This window comes from Rosa rugosa, chromosome 2 (assembly GCF_958449725.1).
Source record: "Rosa rugosa chromosome 2, drRosRugo1.1, whole genome shotgun sequence".
NCBI classification, from domain to species: domain Eukaryota; kingdom Viridiplantae; phylum Streptophyta; class Magnoliopsida; order Rosales; family Rosaceae; genus Rosa; species Rosa rugosa.
This window is the reverse complement of record NC_084821.1, coordinates 59,900,197-59,923,668: the sequence shown is the minus strand read 5'-3', so window position 1 is coordinate 59,923,668 and position 23,472 is coordinate 59,900,197. Positions and strand designations below refer to the sequence as shown.

The 23,472-nt window shown below is 38.9% G+C and overlaps 2 protein-coding genes across 4 annotated transcripts; one reads left to right on the top strand and one right to left on the bottom strand.

Moving 5' to 3' along the window:
- Positions 1–6,960: 6,960 nt before the first annotated feature.
- LOC133728945 (protein ROOT HAIR DEFECTIVE 3 homolog 2-like) lies at positions 6,961–14,019 on the bottom strand. Its single transcript, XM_062156403.1, has 22 exons — positions 13,661–14,019; positions 13,503–13,569; positions 13,316–13,418; positions 13,091–13,161; positions 12,656–12,719; positions 12,507–12,572; positions 12,358–12,405; positions 12,202–12,264; positions 12,041–12,097; positions 11,664–11,822; positions 11,507–11,575; positions 11,323–11,414; positions 11,105–11,183; positions 10,796–10,961; positions 10,176–10,300; positions 9,719–9,981; positions 9,543–9,639; positions 9,277–9,447; positions 9,097–9,201; positions 8,381–8,475; positions 8,172–8,268; positions 6,961–7,485 (listed from the first exon to the last, which is right to left on the bottom strand). Exons 1-22 carry the CDS (start codon positions 13,809–13,811, stop codon positions 7,198–7,200), a joined length of 2,496 nt encoding a protein of 831 aa, XP_062012387.1. The 5' UTR covers positions 13,812–14,019; the 3' UTR covers positions 6,961–7,197.
- A 6,210-nt stretch (positions 14,020–20,229) lies between these two features.
- Positions 20,230–22,178, top strand: LOC133728943 (uncharacterized). Of its 3 annotated transcripts, none has more exons than XM_062156399.1 (2): positions 20,230–21,258; positions 21,670–22,178. In XM_062156399.1, exons 1-2 carry the CDS (start codon positions 20,539–20,541, stop codon positions 22,060–22,062), a joined length of 1,113 nt encoding a protein of 370 aa, XP_062012383.1. In that variant the 5' UTR covers positions 20,230–20,538; the 3' UTR covers positions 22,063–22,178. The 3 variants fall into 3 exon arrangements, with proteins under 3 accessions (XP_062012383.1, XP_062012385.1, XP_062012384.1); XM_062156401.1 differs by having other exon boundaries at positions 20,230–21,262; positions 21,710–22,178; XM_062156400.1 differs by having other exon boundaries at positions 20,231–21,262; positions 21,680–22,178.
- Positions 22,179–23,472: the final 1,294 nt, after the last annotated feature.

The following is a 23,472-nucleotide window of genomic DNA, read 5'->3' as shown; positions in this document are numbered from 1 at the left end:
GATTCTTTTCTCAGTATCCTGTCCTGGAATTACGATCTTCTTGACCTTCTTCATACAATCGAATATGCTGCCTCGTTTTTCATTTAAAATTTCAAAAAATTCAGAATTTTCAAACATGCTGCTGTACATCCTCTTCCCTTTGCCAAAGTTGGCCGGCCACTCAATTTCGAGCAACATCCTTCTTTAATCTTTTATCCAGCCAGTCCAACCCACCTTTCTAAAACTTGCTTAATTAGTTAATTACCATGTAAGAAACTTGTGTACGCACGTAACCATATGTTGATTCCAATCTTTAAGCCTCCTGATTAGAGCTGAGAGAACTTGTTGATGGACAACATTTCAGTTCTATTTAAACTGTCCCGCGCATTTGCGTTACCACTAACACCCAAACCTGCTGCAGTGACCTCTACGTACCATAGCAACATTTATTCAGAAGCTTTTGCATTCAAAACAAGGAAAAATTCAAGCGCAAGACTAAAAATGACATTACTGTTGAAGGAATATCGATTTAGTGTGCCTTATCAAACTAGGAGTAGCAATAGGAGAGAAGGTTCTAGATTTCCCAATCCTACACGGATTGGTATTCCTTGTAACATTAGAACTAGTACTTTGTAATCCCTATATATATGGCTCCTATTCTCAATAATAATATACATCTCTCTCTACAATTCTCTCTCGAATACCAATATACTTAAACACGTTATCAGCACGAGCCCTAAACCACAAAAGCTAAAACACAAAAACCGAAACCAACTATTCTGCTTTCCTGCGTGCCTACTGCCCCAGCAGCCCCTAGCCCGAGCTAGCCAAGCCTTCGCTGCAGCCTGCCTTCGCTGCAGCCTGCCTTCGCTCGCCCCGCGCTACACACCCCTGCGCTCCTTCGCTGCAGCTTGCGCGCCCGTGCGCTTGCAGCGCTGTATCGCTGCCCTTGCAGCCTCACAGCAGCCCCTGCTGCCTTGCGCGCTGCCCCTGCAGGCTTACCGCAAGTCTGCTGCCCCTGCAGCGTCCGTGTCCTCCAGCTAGCTTGGCTAGCGTTTCTGCCCTACGCTACCAACTGGCAGCAGCTGCAAACTGCAGCCCATAGCCGACTGCACACTCGGTCACACCTCCCATTCACCTCGGCCAACTCTGCCGTGTATCTGTTGCCCCTGCAGTTTGCCTCCGCTGCTCCTGCACCACTACTACCACCGCATCCCTGCTACCCCGCATTCACTGCACTCCTCTACTCGGATTGCTTCGCTCCATCACGCCTGCATCGACACGCGCGTGATCCAAATACAAGTAAGTATTCAAGAGTAAGTTTTGAAGTTCATAAATTTAAATACTTCTTCTTTTCTCGGGGACTTCAAAACCTCCCTTCTTCTTCATCCCACCTTTCTTATAACGTGGGTTCGATTTTGAGAAAGCGGAATCGTGGGGATTCGCGCTATAAACGAACTAAGAGCGTTCGTAAGACTTCGGACTAAGAGCGTCCGCAAGCATCGATTAACGACCTTATAAACATCATTGTTTCGGTCTAATCCAATTTTCTTGGAAATCGATTTCTTGATAGCATAGCTCGGAAATCTAAATATTTAGTTGTCGTGGAAGTTTTAACTCCGAAACTAATATATTTCTTCTTCTTATTTCAGGATGTCAAAACTTGACTTTCCTATCCTTGACTCAACTGGCTCGGAATATCATAGTTGGGTCACGGATGTTGAGAATCATCTCACTTCAAAAGGGATCCTACCCGTAATTCAAGCACCAAATCCCGACCTCATATTTGAGCGTACGGCTACAAATAATGCCACCGCTCTCATCTTAATGAGACGCCACATGGATAAATCACTCCGATTGGAGTATATGGCAATCAAGGATGCTAGAGAATTATGGGTTGCGCTTGAGGAGCGTTTTGGTATTGTAAAGGATACCCTCCTCCCTGACTTGAAAGTTCAATGGAACAATCTACGATTTGCTGACTTCAAATCTGTAGCTGAATATAATTCAGAAGTTCTTCGCCTCAAAACCATGTTGGGGTTCTGTGGACAACCTGTCACAGAGCAAGAACTAATTGAGAAAACTCTCTCCACCTTCCCCGTCTCAGCTATTTTGCTATCAAAGCAATACCGAACTGAATTCAATACTGGACGGCTCACGAGGTTTCATCAGCTAATTAATATTATGTCTGTAGCTGAAAAGCATGATAATATCCTGGTGAAGAATTATAATTCGAGGCCCATCGGAACTAAGAGCGTTCATGAGGCAAATTATAATAATGCACCCAAAGGAGGGCGCAAGGAGCGGAACCCTAAAATTAAGGGACACAACGGCCGTTTTGGTCCATATAACCGCCCTACAAAGGAAGGAAACCGCCAAAATGTCGCGGGAACACGTAACAACAAAGGCAAACGTGGGAGAGGGGGACACAAGGCCGCCGGCCATAGAGGTGGCGCCATTGTCCAACAAGGACGTCAATCTCGTCCTCATGCACGTGATGCATCTCAATTCAAGGGAGGAAATCGTAATGATGCATGCCACAGATGTGGATCTATTGAACATTGGTTCAAGCAATGCAATGCAAGCAAACAATTAGCTGCACATTACAAGGCATATAGAGACTTCAGAGAGTCTGAAGCACATGTTGCCGAAGAAGAAGAAGGAGATGGTGATGATACCAACGTCAATCTCACCATAGCGGACTTCAAATCTGACAAGGAATTGCACAAGGATGCTGCAGATTTTGATTAGTATAGTCCCTTATTTTTCCAAGAATTATGTAATGGCTATTATGCCTTAAATCAATAAAATGACTTATTGTATTAACTTTTTCCCTCTAGGCGTACTCAAGAGTACTTGTGATGTCTAGGCAAGGTTTGATCTGAGAGAACGGTTTTAAAAGTGAGCAACGCTCCACCAAAATCTCGCCTTACCTTACCTGGTCACAACTAAATTGAAATTACCGAACGGATTGAGTGACTACGATTTGTCTACGGTTTGATTTTTATGTTGGATTAGATTTTGGTCAAGAAACTTTGATGTAATCATTGGCTATTATTAATAAAGTGTCGATTTCTTTTATCTCATGTCTTGGATATCTTTTTCGACTTTATTAGCTTCAAAGATGTAAGAGCCAATGGTTTTCATGTGGAAACACATTGTGAGAATGGACAAGAGTTCCTTTGCATCACCTCTAATGACTACGGACATAAACGAGTCTTAGAGAAACTTATGTGTCGCTCTAGTGGGTTGTATGCAACCACTATTCGAGTCATTGACTCCAACCATGTCATGAGAGATGATTTATGGGATTCCGACACATATAGGCTTTGGCACGACCGTTTGGGACACCCAGGTCGTGACATGATGATCCGTATATTAAAGACTTCACACGGACATCCCTTTTTCAGAACGAAAGGAAGTAAAACTCGAAATTTGGATCAAGGAGGAGCACCTGCGCCTCACGGCGCCTTCCCCTTTCAAGACCGGCCACCACTAGCCGGCGCCGCCATCCCCCTGCGGCTCAAGGGTGGCTTTGACGCCACCTCTGCTCCCCTGACTCCAATTTCTACTTCTAAAGTCAATTGTGACTTCATGGCTCAATCAAAATCCTCATTGGTTATTCCTAAAGCCCATTATTCGTTCTGCAAAGCCTGCTCTTTAGCAAAGTTAGGATCGAGACCATCCTATGCAAAGGACACTAAAGAAAATATACCATTCTTGCAAAGAATCCAAGGTGATATTTGTGGACCTATCCAACCACTATGCGGACCATTTCGATATTTTATGGTGTTGGTTGATGCATCGACACGCTGGTCACATGTCATGCTATTGTCCACAAGGAACGCTGCATTTGCTAAACTCCTAGCACAAATCATTAAGTTAAGGGCTCACCACCCTGCTCATCCTATTAAGTCTATAAGATTAGACAATGCTGGAGAGTTTACATCAAAGACTTTTGATGATTATTGCATACCCATTGGGATTGATGTTGAACATCCTGTTCCTCATGTTCACACCCAAAATGGTCTCGCAGAAGCCGCCATTAAACGACTACAAATGGTCGCTAGGGCATTGGTAATGCGCACCAATCTCCCTATTTCTGCTTGGGGCTATGCAATATTGCATGCAGCTGTGCTTATTCGTCTGAGGCCCACTGCCACTCCACCATTTTCTGCGTCCCAGATGGTAACTGGGTATGAGCCTAATGTCTCACACTTACGCATATTTGGGTGTGCAGTATATGTGCCTATTGCGCCGCCACAGCGCACCAAAATGGGTCATCAACGACGATTAGGCATTTATGTTGGATATGATTCTCCAACGAATATCCGCTATATAGAACCCTTGACAGGCGATCTCTTTACCGCTAGATTTGCGGATTGTCACTTCGATGAGACAGTCTTCCCGTCGTTAGGGGGAGATAAGAACATAAATGTTCAACAGGAACGACAGGAATTGTCGTGGTCTGTCCCCACTCTGTCTCATCTTGATCCCCGAACCGCACAGTCCGAAACTGAAGTGCGGAGAATTCTCGATCTTCAGAAAGTAGCAGAATCGATGCCTGATACGTTTTCTGATATCACTAAAGTGACGAGATCACACATACCTGCTGCAAACGTGCCTGCAAGGATTGATGTCCCTAAAACTAGAGGACATTACGCTAACTCAAGAAGATTTGAGCATGGCGCCAACGTCCCCTCTCACAGTGATGGTGACGTTTTGGCTAGGCCCATGGCTCCTGCCAGGAAGCGCTGGAGGCCCATAGGTTTGATGGATTCTCGCCCAAGAAAGAAAGCGAGTTTGGCACAAAATAATCCATTAATCATCGATGTGAATAATCCATCTCATGAGAATATTCCGGATTATGGTTATGTCCAAGAGACATCATTGGGGGACGCTCCAATGTCAGAACCAACTCCAGAGAATAGAGAGATCTCCATAAATTACACTAGTGTACATGAGATGATGGATAGAAATTCTATGGCGATTGATGATGCATTTGCATATCATATTGCAAAAGGAATTATAGAATATGATGATATCGAACCTCGCTCTGTTGAAGAATGTCAACGAAGAGCAGATTTGCCTAAATGGAAAGATGCGATCCAGGTTGAATTGGATTCACTAACAAAGAGACAGGTATTTGGGCCTGTAACGCAGACACCCCCAAGTGTAAAGCCTGTTGGCCATAAATGGGTCTTTGTTAGAAAGCGTAATGAGAAAAATGAGGTGGTAAGATATAAAGCCCGCCTTGTGGCGCAAGGTTTCTCACAAACGCCCTGGAATCGACTACGAGGAGACATATTCTCCCGTAATGGACGTTATAACGTTCCGCTACCTTGTCAGTTTGGTAGTTTCCGAAAAACTTGACATGCAGCTTATGGATGTGGTTACAGCATATCTCTATGGGGATCTAGATTCAGAGATATATATGAAGGTTCCAGATGGACTTCAATTACCCAAATCAAGTGGCTCTAAACCACGGAGCGCGTTTTCAATAAGGTTAAAACGCTCACTATATGGATTAAAACAATCCGGACGGATGTGGTATAACCGTCTAAGTGACTACTTGATTGGGAAGGGATATATTAACAATGAAATATGCCCATGCGTGTTCATTAAAAGAACAAGTTCCGGATTTGCAATCGTAGCAGTTTATGTCGATGACATGAACCTAATTGGAACTCTAGATGAGTTAAAGGAAACTGCTAATTACTTGAAATCCGAATTTGAGATGAAAGATCTTGGGAAAACACGGTTTTGTCTCGGTTTAGAACTCGAGCACCGTAGTGATGGGATTTTGATCCATCAGTCTGCATATACTCAGAAAATTCTAAGGCGCTTTAATGAAGATAAAGCGAAGCCTGCGAGTACTCCCATGATCGGCCGTAGTCTTGAGCCCGGAAAAGATCCGTTTCGTCCAAGGGATGAGGACGAAGAACCCTTAGAGGCCGAAGTGCCCTATTTAAGTGCAATAGGCGCATTATTGTACTTAGCTCAATGCACAAGACCGGATATCTCATTCGCAGTGAACTTGTTAGCTCGACACAGCTCTGCGCCAACACGCCGCCATTGGATTGGTGTAAAGACCATCTTTCGATACCTAAGAGGTACGATTGATATGGGCCTATTTTATCCCTACAGAGAGAAGAGGAATGACGGAAGAATGGGATCGGACCCCATTAGGCATGGAGCCACCGTCCACCATGACAAAGTGGTCGGCCATATTGCCGCCGACGCCGCCACCAACACCAAGGGTGGCCGGCCTCACCCTACTCCCCTCCATCAAAACGACAATGATGTTTTGATGGGATTTGCTGATGCAGGGTACCTCTCTGACCCTCACAAAGGTCGCTCCCAAACTGGTTATGTCTTTACCATGGGAAGCACTGCGATATCTTGGAGGTCTACAAAACAGACCCTTGTTGCTACTTCCTCGAATCATGCAGAGATTATTGCTCTACATGAAGCCGTTCGTGAATGTATATGGCTAAGATCTGTGATTCGACATATTCAAGGAAGTTGTGGTTTGAAGTCTACCACAGATGAACCTACATGTATTTATGAGGATAATGCAGCTTGTATTGAACAAATGAAGTTAGGTTTCATCAAAGGCGACAACACCAAGCATATATCGCCTAAGTTCTTTTATAATCAGCAACAACAATCACTTCTAAAGATTGAAGTGAATCAAATCTGATCAGAGGATAATGTAGCGGGACTTATTCACTAAGTCGTTACCTAAATCCACCTTCGAGAAACATGTGAAGAGCATCGGATTGAGAAAGTTATCCGAACTCCCACGATTGTAGCAATCAGGGGGAGACATCGACATCAGAGGGAGTTATGATGTCTGCATGTTCGATCTCGAAGAGTGAAGGACGTGTTGTGCTCTTTTTGTCCTTCGACCAGGGTTATTTTTATCCCACAGGGTTTTTGTTACCTGGCAAGGTTTTTATTCTCTCTCGAATACCAATATACTTAAACAATTACATCTTTATATAAGTATATAAACTGTGTAGTACACAGATTTACAATCTAATTTCTACTTCACCTAGAGACAAAACAACCTAACTATTTTGTAAACCAGGCCTTTCGGGAAACACCTTTTATTCCATAAACTATGAAGAAACAGGAAAACTATAGCCACGGGAATTGATCATCCTATGTTGAATCTGACACATATGGTACGGTACAAACAACAAAGAGCACACATCATTCCATCTCCTGAATATTTGTGGTTCGCCTGTGCGTCAAGTTAGGGCTCGAGTATTCCATGCCACTATCAGAAGATGAAATATTAGATGATACGGATGACTCAGGAACTGAGCTCGTTACTGGATTTGGCTGAGGTGTTTCACTTCTATAACTTTGAGAAGCAAGAGAAACTGGCTGTCTTGGCGCTTCAGGTGTTGGACGCCCTTGAGCTTCTTCTGCAAGCCGTCTCAGGATATCCATAACAGTGGGAAGAAACTTCGATGAAATGGATAGTATTCCTGAAAGCTGTTTAAGATCAAACAAAGGAAAGACAAGTTAGCACCTCGTCAGAAACAAGGTCCGCAAGGAAATTCCATTTTTATCATGATACACAACACACAAGGCCATATTATGACATGATACATATATATTGTATGTGTGAATCATATCTTGAAGCCCAATTCTAATGTATAAACACAAAAGATTATTAAATTTAAAATAAAAGAAAGAGAGAAAAGTAAAGGAAAAGGAAAAAAAAAGGCTTCAGCCTGTGCCACATATATGCTGGCATTTGTCAGTTGAGAGCTCATGACAAGGGCAACCTTTGTTTAAGATAAGGACAGTCATACCAGAAACAAATATGAATTTGAAAGCTTTATATTATCATGCAGAGAAAAAAGCAGTGCTTACACACAGTCACAACAATTGTGAAAAGCGAGTTCCCAGATCAGTGAACTTAACAAAAGAGATTTTAAATGAAGAATATTTGAATAATAAAGCCAGGATATCTATCTATAATGACTGACTGGAAGAAAAAAGTGATCACATTTGAGGAATAAACATACGTCATGTCTTCCCCCACATAGGTGTATCTCCTTTTATTTTCCTTTTCTTTTCTTTTTTTTTGGTTAGAGCATTTGAATCTCTTTATTACATAAAAGATAACAACAATTTCATACAAAACAAGAAAAATATCTGAGCTTTATACTCACAGCGCCATGTCGGAACTCTCCCGCAATGTCCATCTGTACCCATAAGGCCTTTGTAAGTAAATATGCAACAAAAAGAACCAAGAGGTAGAGAGGGTTCCTGTTTCATATGAAGAAAAAAGGAACAGTCATTAACACATAGGCAAGACAACAAGGAGTTCCAACTATTTTCATATGCTTAGAAATTTAAAACTCTGGAAGAACAAAACTACCTTAAAAGGAGCATAAATTCATTGAAACCAAGAAGAATCATTGCCATAATGGCCCATGGAGGAGGCAACCAGTTGTTACTACGCTTGTGAGCCTCCTGAAAATACAAAAGCAAATAGCATTGTGATTGAGCTGCTAAGCAGAAAGATAAAGAGCTTGTTGAAAATAGGATGCTAGGTTCATCTTAGGAGAAAAAACAAGTGTACATTGAACTTAAAAATGAATTGACCGAATAATACTAAGCAGTTTGCCAAGTAATGGATCAGCAAAGCTGTTGACAATAATTGTCCCAATATATTCCAAATTTCAGTTTAAATCTTTACAATTCACACAAAACTTTTGTAAGCACATACTTTACTATTTAAATCAATACAAACACTTAAGGAAAATAAAATCCATTTATTATTGACTAGCCTCTTAACATGTGCTCCGCACATGTCAATTGGCTTTTATTTTTTTAAATTAAAAAAGTTACAGCAATTTCTCTCCTAATTTTAGGGAAGCTTCTCCTTTTTTCATGGGAGGTATTGCAAATTTTTCAAATATGATAGTGTATTGACTATCTTATCCTCATATAGAAATAATTTATTTATTAATATTTATATTATGTGAGGGCATATATGGTAGTTCAAAAATTTAACCATTCCCTGAAGAATTGGCTTAATTATATATTATTGATGTTACTTAAGTTAAACATGAGATGAGAGAATAAGTCTACCTGTGCTGAAATAGCTTGAGTGATAGTATACTCAGTTTCTGATTTGAACTGTCTCCACAGTGATTTGCATTGCACTGGTGTAATCAGTGTATCCTTTGGAGAAACCTAATTCAGAGTCGATTGATACTGAGAAACCAGTTTGATAATAGAAAGAGTACTCAGATAAACCAAAATTAGTACCTCCTCCCAAGTGCTTGTTGCAAGAGGATCTGCTAAAGCTCTTGTTCTCGTATCTTGAGAGGACAAAGCAGTACCAGTTCCATCCATTAGAGAAGAAAATATCACTTTTTCAATATTATCAGGCTTCTCATCCAAGCGAATAGCAGCTCTAACCGATAAAATCTTGAGAGACTACAAGAACAAGAGAATAAAAGATGATAAAATATCAGATTTGCACAAATAAAAAATTATAATATGCTTCCTTTCATAACGCTTTGAACCATTACCGCAGAGCGGGCATCCTTGGTTATGGTTTTAATGTCTTCCTTCCCGGTCCATATCCTAGGCATTGAATCACTGTCATAATTGAAGACTGTTGAAAACCTGAAAAATGTTAACAAAGACATAAGCAACATAAATGACCAGGAAAAAAGACCAGAAAATTTAATGACAGGTTTGTTACCGATCCTTCATGTGGATCAGAACTTTGCCAGCCTCTTCTCTTGCTTTTATCTCCACTACATTTCTTGCATAATCCCTTAAATTTTGCACCATTTTCGCAATTGTTACTTTGTCCAACTCAAAACCAACAACTGCTTTTGAGAACTCTGATACTACAGCTTCAGTCTCACGATTAAGAAGTTTCCTTATTGAAGCCCAGGTGTCTTCTCCTCCGGCATCAAGTAGAGCCCCCACAGGTTCAGTTAAAGAAGCTGAGAGTTTTTTCTGCAAATAAAAAGAGGTGTCTGCATTAAGCTATTGAGTAATAATACTTTACCAAAAATCTATTCACAAAGCCCAATTTCATCCATATATCAACAATGCATATGCAGTTTAAAAAGGGTGAAAGGAAGCTGGGGGTCCAGGGCCACCGCAGGCCCCTGCCTGGCTCCATCCCTGCATTTCATGGAGAGCATTACCTCATAACTGGTATTCAATTCCGACAACTTTGTACTACGAATAGATGATGCATGTGCATCTATATCACGTCGGAGCTTTTCCCGAACTCTTGAAGTATCCCAATTAACCTGCTGTACAGCAGCATCTGAAAGGATAAAGAAGGAAATTTATTGGAGCCAAACATATTATGCTGTACAGTAAACGAAAGGAGTGTCACTATAACATAAAAGTTAGCAGAGAACAACAAGGAAAAACCTTTAAGGTCACTTCAAGGAAGATGGTTGAGGGGGACGGAAGAAAAGGTACAGATCTTAAAGTTATTATTCCTAGTTCAAGAATTAGGATAGCACCCCTATGAAATTGAAAAAAAATAAAATAAAATAAAATAAATAAATAAATGTACACTACACTAGGTTCTACAGATCCCCAGAACTCATATTTCCCTTGGACGAGTTAAAGCATATATTAATAGAATCTTCTCAGAGGGATGAATGAAAAAGGTGATTCAAATGCATGTTAAGAAACAACAAAACCAATGTGTTTCCCAAACACGTGATGATCACTAGCAATAAAATCCCATGCATTTATTCTTTCAATTATGAACAAAAAAATCTGATGATTTCAATAATACAAACACTACCTGCACATCCACGGTCAAACTCAAGCATGCATCCCTCCGTACAGGTTCGAACAGATGAGGCAAAACTTTCTCCATTGTTCAATGACTGCTCCAATCTCACTTTAAAATTTTCCAATGCGTTAGAACGTAGGTGCCCAAGCATGGTAGTGTACGCAGGGAACACAAACTGGAAAGTTCAGACGAACGCAACATTTAAACTACAATAAGCATGGTAATGAAACTAAAAATGTAACTGATCTCCAGGAGCTGTCTTGAACTGGAAAAGCGTAACCAGAATCTGTAATAGAGACGTAGAGAGAGTAGCCATACATCCAATGCTCTTTTTTCCAATTGGTGTCGTCTTGAGTTCCTTACACCTTCATCAAAGTAGATGGCCTCCATGTCATATCTGTGATGTACATAAAAGATTAAGGCAATAAAGTCAAAAACAGAGACAATAAAAGCCCGTAAACCACTGACAATAACAGTTACTAATGCACAGAAAATAAAAACACAATTAACCACGTATAAGCCAGAGTAGAACTTACTCAGAAAGATAGGTGTCTAGGATGGAGCTGAGCTGTTTACCAAAACCTGGTACTGGACCACTTTGCACAGCTTCTTCCAATGCCAACCAATCCTACATCATGCTCACATAAGTTTTCACCAATAAAATTTTCACAATCATACCATAAATAGAAGCATCTCTCAATGGAGAGAACGGATACATACCTCATTAGACGTCAAGTGATTGTATTTCTCATTAGCAATCTCTTCACACCGAACAGTAGCAACCATAACCTGATTAAATTATATCATCTACATATTACATGCATATGAAAAGTCAAAACCATGAACTATATTCTGATAGGAAACGAAACTAACAAACCTTGTGAGCAGGAAGATCCAGGTCCCTGTTCTCTTTGATTACTTTCCAAATCTGTTGTGCACTAAATGAAAATCCGGAGGCAGGGACAACACCCCGTCTATCACCAGCAAGCCCTCCTGGAGATATAGAATGGAAAAAACGCTGCCGCAATTCAGCAACCTGCGCAATAAGGCCATAGTAAGTAAGAACCACTGTAAACCTTTATAATGAATAAATTCCCTTAAGAATAATGCTTTCCCTGTTGTGATGAGCCTTAATAAGATCCTTGTATATAAATATACAGGTACACTCTACAAATTGAAACTAACAAAAGAAAAGTGTAATGGCCAAAATGAATATGAGACATAATGAATTGCTTCTAAAAGAAGAAGGGCTACCTCCTCCTTAAACTTCTCCTCCTTCTCTTCATAACTGGACAAAGCAACTACTTCTACCTTCATACCAAAGAACATAATAATCAGAGAAGTGCTTCGACGAATGAGAACATTATAAAGAACACATGGCATCAGAGAGCAAAGAGAGATAGAAAAGATCTCACAGTGAAAAATTCGCTGAGCGGGGTGCTTTTGTGGGCTTGGGGCTTTGGAACTGAATCCCATATCTGCAGAATGTACAAGTTGAGTCCGGAGAAAGGGAATTTTTTACAGGAAAAAGAAGTAAAAACAACACCTCCTAGAGCTCAGGACAAACTTACCTTTTGTATATCTTCCCTTAAAACAGGTTCCAGATACTCAAATGGGGTCTAAACGAACAGCCAAAAAAAAGAGACAGAATTAATATGGAACAAGAATAATAATTTAGGAACTACATAAGTAGACACATCCTCACAAATTATCTCCAGACCTTTGTTTTATCGCGTATAACAAACAACAACGTCGTTTTACGTGGGCTAAATAAGCGCATCATGACCTATGTACATTTAGAACCAAGAATGTCAGTAACTGAGAATGAATGTTGAAAAGGCATTGAGAAGCAAACATTCTTATATATACCTGAAAAACTGTTTTCAGTAAAGGTTTGTTTGCAGCCTGCTCCCGACCAATATCATGGCACCACCTGTATATAAAATCCAATATCCAATTGACATATGAAAATGATTTTAAACTACATGTATGTGTAGATTCAAATTTTATCTATTGGCAAACTTTTCCTTCATACGTAATGATATCTATGTTTACATGGTTACTACTATTATTATGAGCAGCAGTATATACTTTTCCCTTCAAAAAAATTAATTAAAACTTAAAGACTCTGATCTAGAATATCCTTTTGTCTTACGAAAACAAATTGCGAGTTCACAACTAATACAAATACATGCGACAATTCTTAAGTTAAATGACCTCAAACACTTATCAGAACAAGTTGAATATACGACCCAATGCCAATAAAAAGGCTTCTGCAATTCTTAAACGAGCCAACAAACTTACATGTTAATCAGCACAATGTCTGAAACTGCCAACGCAAAAAGAGCGCTTTGTTTCTCAAATGTAGTATCATCCTACAAACAATTATAATTCAAGATTAAGTAAATCTGAGAATTTTTAACTATATCCTGCATACAACAGAAGTTTAAAATGCCAACAGTACTAGGCATTCTGATCTTATCTTTCATGTAACAAAAGCAAGTAAAGATTCAGCGAAAATCGGATTACCTCGCCTCTCTCCCTGCCATCAGTACCCTCCAAATCCATGCCTATAGTGCAAGGCTCAATGCCAACACACTTAGCAATCCAAATCCCCTTCGTCGTTTGGCTCCTGAAATCAACACATCCATAGATAAAAAACACTTGTCCCAAATCAAAAACCACTACACATCAATACCAAAACTCAGATTCTTACCTTCCCCTAAACGCATCCATCTCCCTGAACTTAGTATGAAACAGATGATTCATCAAAGTACTCTTCCCTGCAATTTTCCAATCCAAATCCAAATCCCTATCAAAATCAACCTCAACCAAAACCAAACCAATCAAATCCAACAAACTCCAAATCCTTACCGCTACTCTGAGGCCCCATAACGGCGACGACGGCGTACGAGAGCCCGCAATCGATAACCTTCGCCTCCTTCACGAATCGGTCCAGCCCGGCGGCATTGAATACGCCGTCGCCGTCGATCAGCTGCGTGGCGTAGCTATCCTCCGCCGCCATGGTTCTCAATCCCGAAGCCCTAAAGCTAGTAGTAGCTTTCGAGCTTCCAGCACCGACTTATAGAGAGACTAAGCAGAAAAGGAAGATGCTTGCTTTGAGCTGAAGGCGAAAGAGAGGGAGTGGCGTCGATTTTGTATTTTCGAGATTTTAATTTTCTGGCTTTCGAGAACTTTGGGGCGATCGGTTTGTTGGATTCATTGTATTATGATTGGGTGGCAGAATCGGATTCGGTAAAGCCACACTCATTTACCTATAAAGTTTTTTTACCTCCTAGATTCACTCACACAGTCACACTTCGTGTTTATCGGTTGCACGTCAAACTTACCGTAGATACGGTTTCACCCAAGAGCCAAAAATATTTTTGAAGCGGGGAGTGATTGTATACAACCCAATTTGAATTTGTGGAAAATATCGGATTTCACGATTTTTGCTTCTCCATAAATTTGCGCACATGTATGGAAGAAATGTAGACAGCGCACAAAGTATGTGTATCTCGTTATTTAATTTTAATTTACTTTTATTGAATTTAATGATATACAAACACACCTGATGGGACAATTACAAAAGTTATGTGAGAGGGAGTTGTTGTAGAACTCCTCGATAAAACTTTAGTGAGAAAAGTATAGCAAATTATTCTTGGGTGTCTTGTGATGCTGAGTTGTATAAGTTTGTGACATCTAATATCTTAACTAGATAAGTATGTGCTTTAATGTGGACTTGGATTTTACTTTTCACTTATTTCCTTTAATAGGTTAGTCAAATTATTTTAGGGTTGTCTTGTCTTGACGTAGAAGCTATTTTAGTTGAAAAAATTAAAAAATTATAGAAAAGTTACATGTTTAACAAATTTTCTTATGACAAAAAAAATGCAATCGACTTATACAAAAGAGGAATGCTAGTAACCTTCCCCTCCAACATTTTCCTTTCTACCTTTCTCATTCATTGCATGCCATGTGGATTCATTTATGATTACAATCTATGTATTTACTACCTTGAAAAAACAACTAATTTCATTCCATGTTTTACCCTTATTTATATTTGACCTATGAATAATAAAAAAATAAAAATAAAAAGCTCTTGACTCTTTTGTTTTTCTAACATTTTTTTCATTTCTTATATTTCCTAAGTTCTTCAACGAAAATTTCTCTTTTATTTATTTGGTCATGTTCCATAATACTGAGACTTTTTTAACATCTTTTTTTATATAAAACCCACAAAAGCCAAAAACAAAAAATGAAATGATAAAGCACCCTGACATGGCAGCTGCAAATGTTTTTTTTTTTTTTTAACATTCTCTTTGATTTATGTAAATAAGTAAAGCAAACGTTTGGCTATTTTTTTGGTTTCAATTCTGTCTTTTTTCTTTTTGGGAAAAAATTTGAAGTATGCTCTTAAATATATATATGTACATATTTGCAATATGTACGTATTTACGTATGTAAGCCCACAAGAGTATATAAATTGCAAATAAAAAGGATTCACAAAAGAAAAAAAAAAGTTGAAAAGCTAAAATTAATTACTTAATTAAATGCATGTGAAATTAAATAAGGGTAAAGAGGGGAAGTGAAAACTTGTATTTTAATTGTGGAATACACATGGCATGCAATGAATGAGAAAGATAGAAAGGGAAAGGTTGGAGGGGAAGATTGCTAGCATTCCTCTATACAAAATTGGCATCTCTTCCCACTCAACTTTCCCAAAATAATGCAGAATAATCATGCTCACATTTATTAAAGGACATTTTATGTTGGTGAGAATTCATTTCGAAATTAATTGTTCAAGCCGGCCTTGAAGTTTAGTTGAGATGGGTGTTCATTTAAAAGGTTTAGTAAACATTGAAGTATTTACTCAAGAGACCAACATTGTGATTTTTCTAAAGTTAAGGCATCAAATTAAAAGATAGAATCTGATTCAAAATTAATGAGGTTGTACTTAGTAAGATTGTGAAAAATATAATTTAAGATCTTTCATAATTTGGTGACCCAAGCCCACCTACCAAATGAGCTAAATAGAACTGAAACTTATTAACTGCTTCTTCTTCTTCTTTTTATTTTATATGAAAGAGTGGAAATTTGAAACTTTATCTAATATTATAAGTTAATACGATAAGATTGAGGTTCGTAATAACAGTCATGACTCATGACACCTCTTGACCTAGAAATTCCAACTTGCCTTTCTTCGATTTTGAATCGCGACAATATGAACGTTTTGGTATTGCTCGGTGATTGCATGCATCAAGGGTGAGCCATAAAAAAAAGTTATGTATGGTTGGTAACTTAGTATGTTACTTAGGTTTTAATCAATGCAATAAGAGAACATCATGAAAATGTTGAATTCTGTCCTAAAGACAAAATCATTCACTTTCATAAACGTCAATTTCATCATGTTTTTGTGCTGTGCAAAATATGCTCCAGACTGCGGTGGCTTATGAGACAACAGAAGTCTTCTAATCAGTGAGGATAAAGTTGCTTTCCACTTCACCAAAAAAAAAATAGAAAGAAAGAAAAAGAAACTAGTGAGAAAGAATAAAAACTTCTGAAGTTTTCTTCATTGTCCTTTTGAGGACAGAAAAATACTTTCAATTTTCAAATCAATATGACCCATTAGGGTTTTAACACATGTTGAGGCCCAGATGCGGTGTTCGGCCTTGTTGTAAACAAAACCTACAAGGCCCTACCCAGCAAACGTTTGTTCTGGATTAGGCTGACAAAACCGTTTGGGCTTTTAAGGAATCTAATTTCACCTAGGCCCATACTTGATCTCTTTCTCACCCTCCAAATCTTTCCTACCAAATTTCAAATTTTCAGCTTTATTTGTTTGGTTACAAATTTTCAGATCTATTCCCATCTCTTCATATGATTATTATTGGAGAGTGAAATTTGCACTCCCACTCCTACCGTCTGCACCCTTTTAGTATTGATTTTGATTTCATATAATTACCCTTAAATTTTACCTAATCTCTCTCCAACAGGCAAAACTCTAGCTTCTGTCTTTATCTTCCTCATCTCTCTCTACCTCTCTTCATCATCTTTCTATCAATTGAATTTCTACTTCTTCCTTATATCTCGTCTAAATTGATATGCCCAACATCCTATCAAGTTTTATATATTATGCAACCATTAGTACTTTCATCAATCATAAGCCTACAAGGTCGATGTCCAAAGTATTCTTCCCTTACCAAACTCCAACTGGGTCTTCACATTTTCATATCCTCATTCACCATCCTTTGAAGAAAGCCCAGCAAGTGAACCCTCAAGACCATCTTCTCCTCTCAATTATAAATCGAATTTGATACATGAAAATTGTTTCCTTTTGTGTATGTGTAGCCAGAAGGGTTCTGGACAACTTGGATCATACCATCTGCTTAAGAATTCTCTTTCTATTTTGCAAGTATTTTTTTTATTATCTAAGATGAAATTTCAATAAAGGCCTGATGGAAACAAAGACGATAGCAAATACAAAAAACAGAGAGGCCAAGTATGCGAGCCTGGGAACCAAATTCTAAGGAAAAGAAGATTTTTTTTTTTTTTTTGGTGTAATGGGAAAACAAGTGAAGAACTAAGGATAGTTCTGGAAGAAAATTAAAAGCACTACACAAAATAATTGTTTACTATTCAGAGGGAGTGTGGTTTGAGAGAAACTCCCCTTATTATTTTTTTCTAAAAAAAAAAAAAATCAAGTCCACTTTAAGATATGAAGAAAAAAGTCTGACTGGCAAAACTTTTCGCGAGTATTTGTATCTCCTCGAACTTAAGAAAACAACAACATACTATGCCCACCCTTCACCCGAATCCCACACCGCATATTTCGAGTTTACACCATGTGCTAATTAAACTGCCATTACTATTTCTCTAACTAGAGATGATACAATAATTTACCAAGAGAAAAACGTAGGGTTGCACGCATTATTCCTTTGTTATTTGTCAATGAGTTGTGCCAAACCTATGTACAAGCTTGTCACTTATAGTTTGTCACACACACAAGCAAAAGCCAAGTTAAAGCTTCAAATAATAAGATTCATAAGCCAAACTCAAACACAACCAATTAAGCTTGATGTAAATCAAGTTAAATTTGAACACCCTGAGAGCATCTTTAACAGACTCTCTATTTTTGCTCCTTAGTTATTTTGGAGAGCATGTTTAGCTTTTTATATATTTTAGCAGCTGCACCAGACTCTTAAGTGGCTCTCCATTATAACTTTTCGCTATCTCGCTCCTAAATATAGAGAGCGAGATGAGACTCTCTATAATTTAAAACATTCATTTTGGGTTATTTTATGTAATTTATAAATACATTTAAACTAGTTAATCTTTATTTAAAAAATAATATATACTCAAAATTAGCTAAAATAGAGAGTACTGATACAGACGTATTATTAAAATGGCTAGCCAAAATAACTTTTTAGCTATTTTAACTAAAAGTTAACTCAAAAATGACTAGCATTACTAAAGATGCTCTGATATTCAGCTCGTTTTGTTAATTTGGCATGTGCGCGCCGAAACTCTACCACTGATGCACCCAAACAAAAGAAAGAACTCACCAGCACCCATCACCAATCAATGCTCATGCCTCTACAGTCTACACCATGGCCTCCGAATTAATGCACAGTAAATTCAAGCTTTATTAATGGAAGTTATGGAACTGTTTTTGAGGGAAATCTGGGTTCTGATAAATATATTTCTGGAGTGGACATCTCACACCTAGTCACCATCTTCATCACCAGGGACCCCAATTTTGAATCATAGCCAATAGAGATCACATTCAAAACATAAATGCCAATGTAGCCAACCCCGCCTGAAATGACAGTACTGCCCTCGGGCCTTCTGTGTACTCTAAAAAGTGCAGGCTACAGTCCAAAACGATAGAACGAAAGGGACTAGTCGGGTGTTTCGCGGCCCCATTGGGGACATTGTCCTCCATTGGTCAAACTTGGGTCAAAGTAACCCCTGTCACCGTGTGTACCCAACCCTCTCGTGTCCTCAAAAGACGAAATTGACACCTGTCTTGCCCATAAAGAACAAAACTGTCCTCTTCTATGGAGGGTACGAGTGCTGGGGCTGTTTGGTAAAATTAAGTCGGATTAGGGTTTTCTATATTAATTTATTGTTCCTTTGCATTGCATGGTATAGCATGGGATTAAAATAAGAGACCTAACTAAATCTAAATGATTAGGATTCTTAGTATTTTGTAGGCTTTTGATGTAGATTTATTCTGCTAGCTAGATCTTCTCCATCTCATGAGGAAAAAAAATTAAGTCTTTTTCAGCACCACCATGCAGAGCAATGCTCAAATCATCATTGCTAGAACTTGGTTATTATATATATTGAGCCAATGAGTAGTCTGCTATATTTAGTCATACAAAATGTGGGATGTACGTAGTAGTACTGCATCACAATACTATCGATTTTGGATGTCATCTTATCATAAAAGTATACATGTTTTTCCAGGTTTAGTCAGTAACAAATGTTTGATGGAATATTGCTAACAATTAAGCCGCGTCTATGATCAACGGTTTTATTGAGTGCTTACAATTGAAACTCCAAAATATGGTAGCATTTTTTCGCCAAAAAAAAAATAAAAATATATGGTAGCATTTTGATATTTGCATATCTTTCATTGATGATTACACTCACTGACGGACCTAGCACATGCCCAAGCCCCAATGGGGGCTGCTGCCGTCACTCAAAATTTTGCAAACTTAAGTATAATTAACATACTTACCATATATGATATGAAAAAGTTTAATAAAAATCTAAGTGCAGCCCCACTTAAAATGAAATTCAGCACATAATTATAACTTTTATACATTAATTATACATTCTTTCTAAATTTCATTGTACTCGTTGGATGCAACACATATTAACTAAAACCTCGCCCCCACAAAATTAAAATCCTAAGTCCGCCAGTGATTACACTAGAGTAGCAAGTATTTCTATCCTAGTAAAGAAGATTAATTTTAGCTGCAATATTCAAAGCATAGTATAAGAAAAAAGAGAAAAGAAATTGTGCAATTCGAACGGGTGTGATGATGGAAGGCTACAACACGTGTAGGAGGGCAGTGGTAGTCATGCATTCACTGTAATCTAATGCCAGCAAGAACTTCATCTTTTTCCCCTTTCAATCTCTCTGAAAATTTTTTGGGGTTTGTTGATGTCAGTTTGAATGGATTTGCTTGGCCTTTTCTTATAATGCTAGCTACTCTCTCTCTCTCTCCTCACTGTGGGGAGCAGTAGTGGTTTAAATAAGTAGGTTTAGATTTGAACTTTAATCTCAGAAGATTTTCAAAGGGTGTGCAAATGCAAATCCATCCTTAACCCCTCAAAAAGGTTTGAAAATTTTAAGACAACAAAGAAACAATAAGAAAATGGACTGCGGAGCTATATAGCTCACCTTGTCAACATCAACATTCATGTTTAAGAGCCCTAGATCCTTTTAAGGTAAACCCATTAATATTGTCCTTGCACCCAAATTATCCATCTCATTAGCGTGAGATTTGACTGGAGGCTCTGGATCCTTTCAAGGTAAACCCATGTTTGTATTGTCCTTGCACCCAAATTATCCATCTCATTAGTGTGAGATTTGACTGGAGGTTTGAAAACAAAGCCTACATCAAATCAAAACCTGTTTTTATTACACCATTTCTTTCCCTCCTCTTCTTTAAAGACTCTCTCTCTCTCTCTCTCTCTCTCTCTCTCTCTTATATTTATGTGCTGCATGCATCTTGGGAATGGCCGAAATTCAAGGAGGGAACAGTGGCAGTTTTGTAATGAGGGACTACAGGAAAGGGAACTGGACAGTGGGGGAGACAATGGTTCTGATTGAGGCAAAGAAGATGGATGAGGAGAGAAGAATAATGAAGAGAAGTGGTAGTGGTAGTGGTAGTGGGGATCATGGGGCTGATCAGACCCCCAGATCAATAAGCAAACCAGCTGAGCTGAGATGGAAATGGGTGGAAGACTATTGCTGGAAGAAAGGGTGCTTGAGAAGCCAAAACCAGTGCAATGACAAGTGGGACAATCTCATGAGGGACTACAAGAAAGTGAGGGAGTATGAGAAGAGAAGTGTAGGGGTGGGAGAGAATAAGGAGTTGGCATCTTACTGGAAGCTTGAGAAGAGTGAGAGGAAGGAGAGGAACTTGCCCACAAATATGGTGCCTCAGATTTATGAGGCTTTGGTTGAGGTGGTGGAGAAGAGAGAGATGGGTAGAATTGTGGTCGGTGGTGGTGGTGCTTCTGTTTCTGGGTCCATTAGTCCCAACCCCAACATTGGATATGCGGTGGAGAGACCCATAATTAGTGGCATCCATCAGTCTACAGTGCTTTCTCCTCCTCCTGTGCTGCAACAGCACCTGATCCAACCACAACCAATTTCAGCAATGCATCTTTTACCAGCACCATTGGCAGCTCAACCACCACCTCCTCTTCCATATTCTCAACCTATTCCCCCAGTAGGTACTCTCTCTCTACCTCTTGCAGACAATCCTTGCTTTTTCATTTTCATTTATTATCAAGTGCATTTTTCATTTTTTTTCCAAACACATTAACAAACAATTTATATTGGCACTAATATAAAGGTTTTCTGTATTAATTTTAATCCCAATTTCTGCACTAGCAATGTACTTCCAGTGAAAAAGTAAATGTAAGGAATCCATATTATTTCTGATCATATTGCTGAAAAAAGAAGGTGAATGCGGCAGTACTTGGATCTCTTTGAGTAGTAATTTTTTTTATAATTTTTTATTTTTTATTTTTTATGTTTTGGCTTGGTTGCATGGTAATAAATTAATAATGAACAAAATGATGTTGATGATCAGTTAGTATTGATTGGTTAATTTGGTGTATCATACTTTTTTGTGGAGACATGTGAAGGCTCAGATTCTGATACAAGTGAGCATTCAGACTCAACAGCCAAGAGGAGGAGGAGAGGAGGAGGAGCAAGTGGTGGAGGTGGAGATCAGCAGCAGGGGATCAGTACCAGTGGGACTATGAGTGCAAGCACCTCAAGTGAATTGGGCACTGCTATTTCCAGAGGAGCTTCCATAATTGCAGAAGCTCTTCAGGGCTGTGAGGAGAGTGAAGAGAGGAGGCACAGAGAGATTTTGAGTTTGCATGAGAGGAGGATTCAGATTGAAGAGTCTAAAACTGAGATCAACAGGCAAGGAATCAATGGCCTTGTTGATGCCATTAACAAACTTGCTAATTCCATCCATGCCTTGGCTTCCAACAGCAACCAATCTTCAGCTCCAAAGTGAAGTGATCATCATGCATTATCATTATCATCCTCTTAATTATTAATTACAATAATTTTCTATTTATATTTGAGATAAAATAGAGATCAGATCATCATCATCAGGGCATTTTATCAATCCCCCCCCCCCCCCCCCCCCATTTGGTTGATTGTACATAATTTAATTACAAACCCATTAATTTGTTCTATTTATTTCTGTTGTCGTTCAAGTTTAAAGATTCCATTCTTGTCATAGAATTGACCTTGTCTTTGATTTCTCTGGGTTGAAGATCTGAAATATTTCATAAAAGATCTTGAGGCAGAAAAGATCTGTTCAGTTCAGCTGTTCAGGCCTCAGCTCTTGACTACACATACAAATTTTTTCAAAAAGCTAATTAGATTCTGTAAAATATAGTGTAGATGAAAAAAGCAAGTTAAAAAATGACAAGACAGAGGCACTAGTATAATATGAATCTCCAAAGTGGGGAATAGAGTTGTTGATGTATCATTTATGAGGGTACAGAAATATTGCTGAGTACTGAGCAGTACCTGCAAAAACTGCAGAGACACAAGTGCTTCCCCAAAAGACTGGTCAAAGGGAGACCAGTCAATGATCAAGAGAGGCTGGATTGGATGGATGCCATTGTGTACAATTAATTACCAGAATGCCACCATCATCTTTGTTTGATATTATTGTGTCATTGATTTTGGACTCTCTTGCTCTGTGACAAAAGTTGGTGTTTCTGGTCTGACTGTGAGAGGACTGAGGAGGAAGGAGGAAGAAGGAGGACAGGGAGAGAGTGGTCATTATTGGCTAATTGGGGGTAGCCCCTCTGACAAAGGGAGGGGGTGGACTAAAGCTTTTGCCTTTTTTCCCTGTGGAGAAGAGCATCACAGGGAGAGCCTGGAGATGTATAATGGCCTAATGGTGTTTTCAGCCTTTTGCCTCCTTTCATATGAAAACAGTGGCATTACCCTTTTGCTTCTTTTATGATTAAACTACTCTTCCACTTTTCTTTTTCTTCTTTTTTTTCAGCTCAGACGCTCAGTGCTCATTGCTCCTTCCCAACATAGAACATGGGGTTGAAGATCAATTACTTTTTTAATTGTTTAGTTAGCGGCAAATCCAAAAGTTAAGAGTTGTGATTTACAGGAAAGATAGAGTAGCTGAATAAAGAAGAAGCATAGAGCCACAGAGTGTTACAAAAGAACTTTATTCTCTTTTGGTGTAATTACACACATCAACAGTAGTAATCTACACTTTGATCAGGTACCATCTAGCTCTAGCTTGCAGAGAAATTGAAAAGTATCCAAAGCTTTGAACTATCATCAGGGCCGGGACTTGATAAGAGAATGCAACGGAGATATAGAAAAGAGCAAAGCATATGAAACTTGGAAGTTGGGAAATTACCCCCACCAATGCATCTGAAAATCC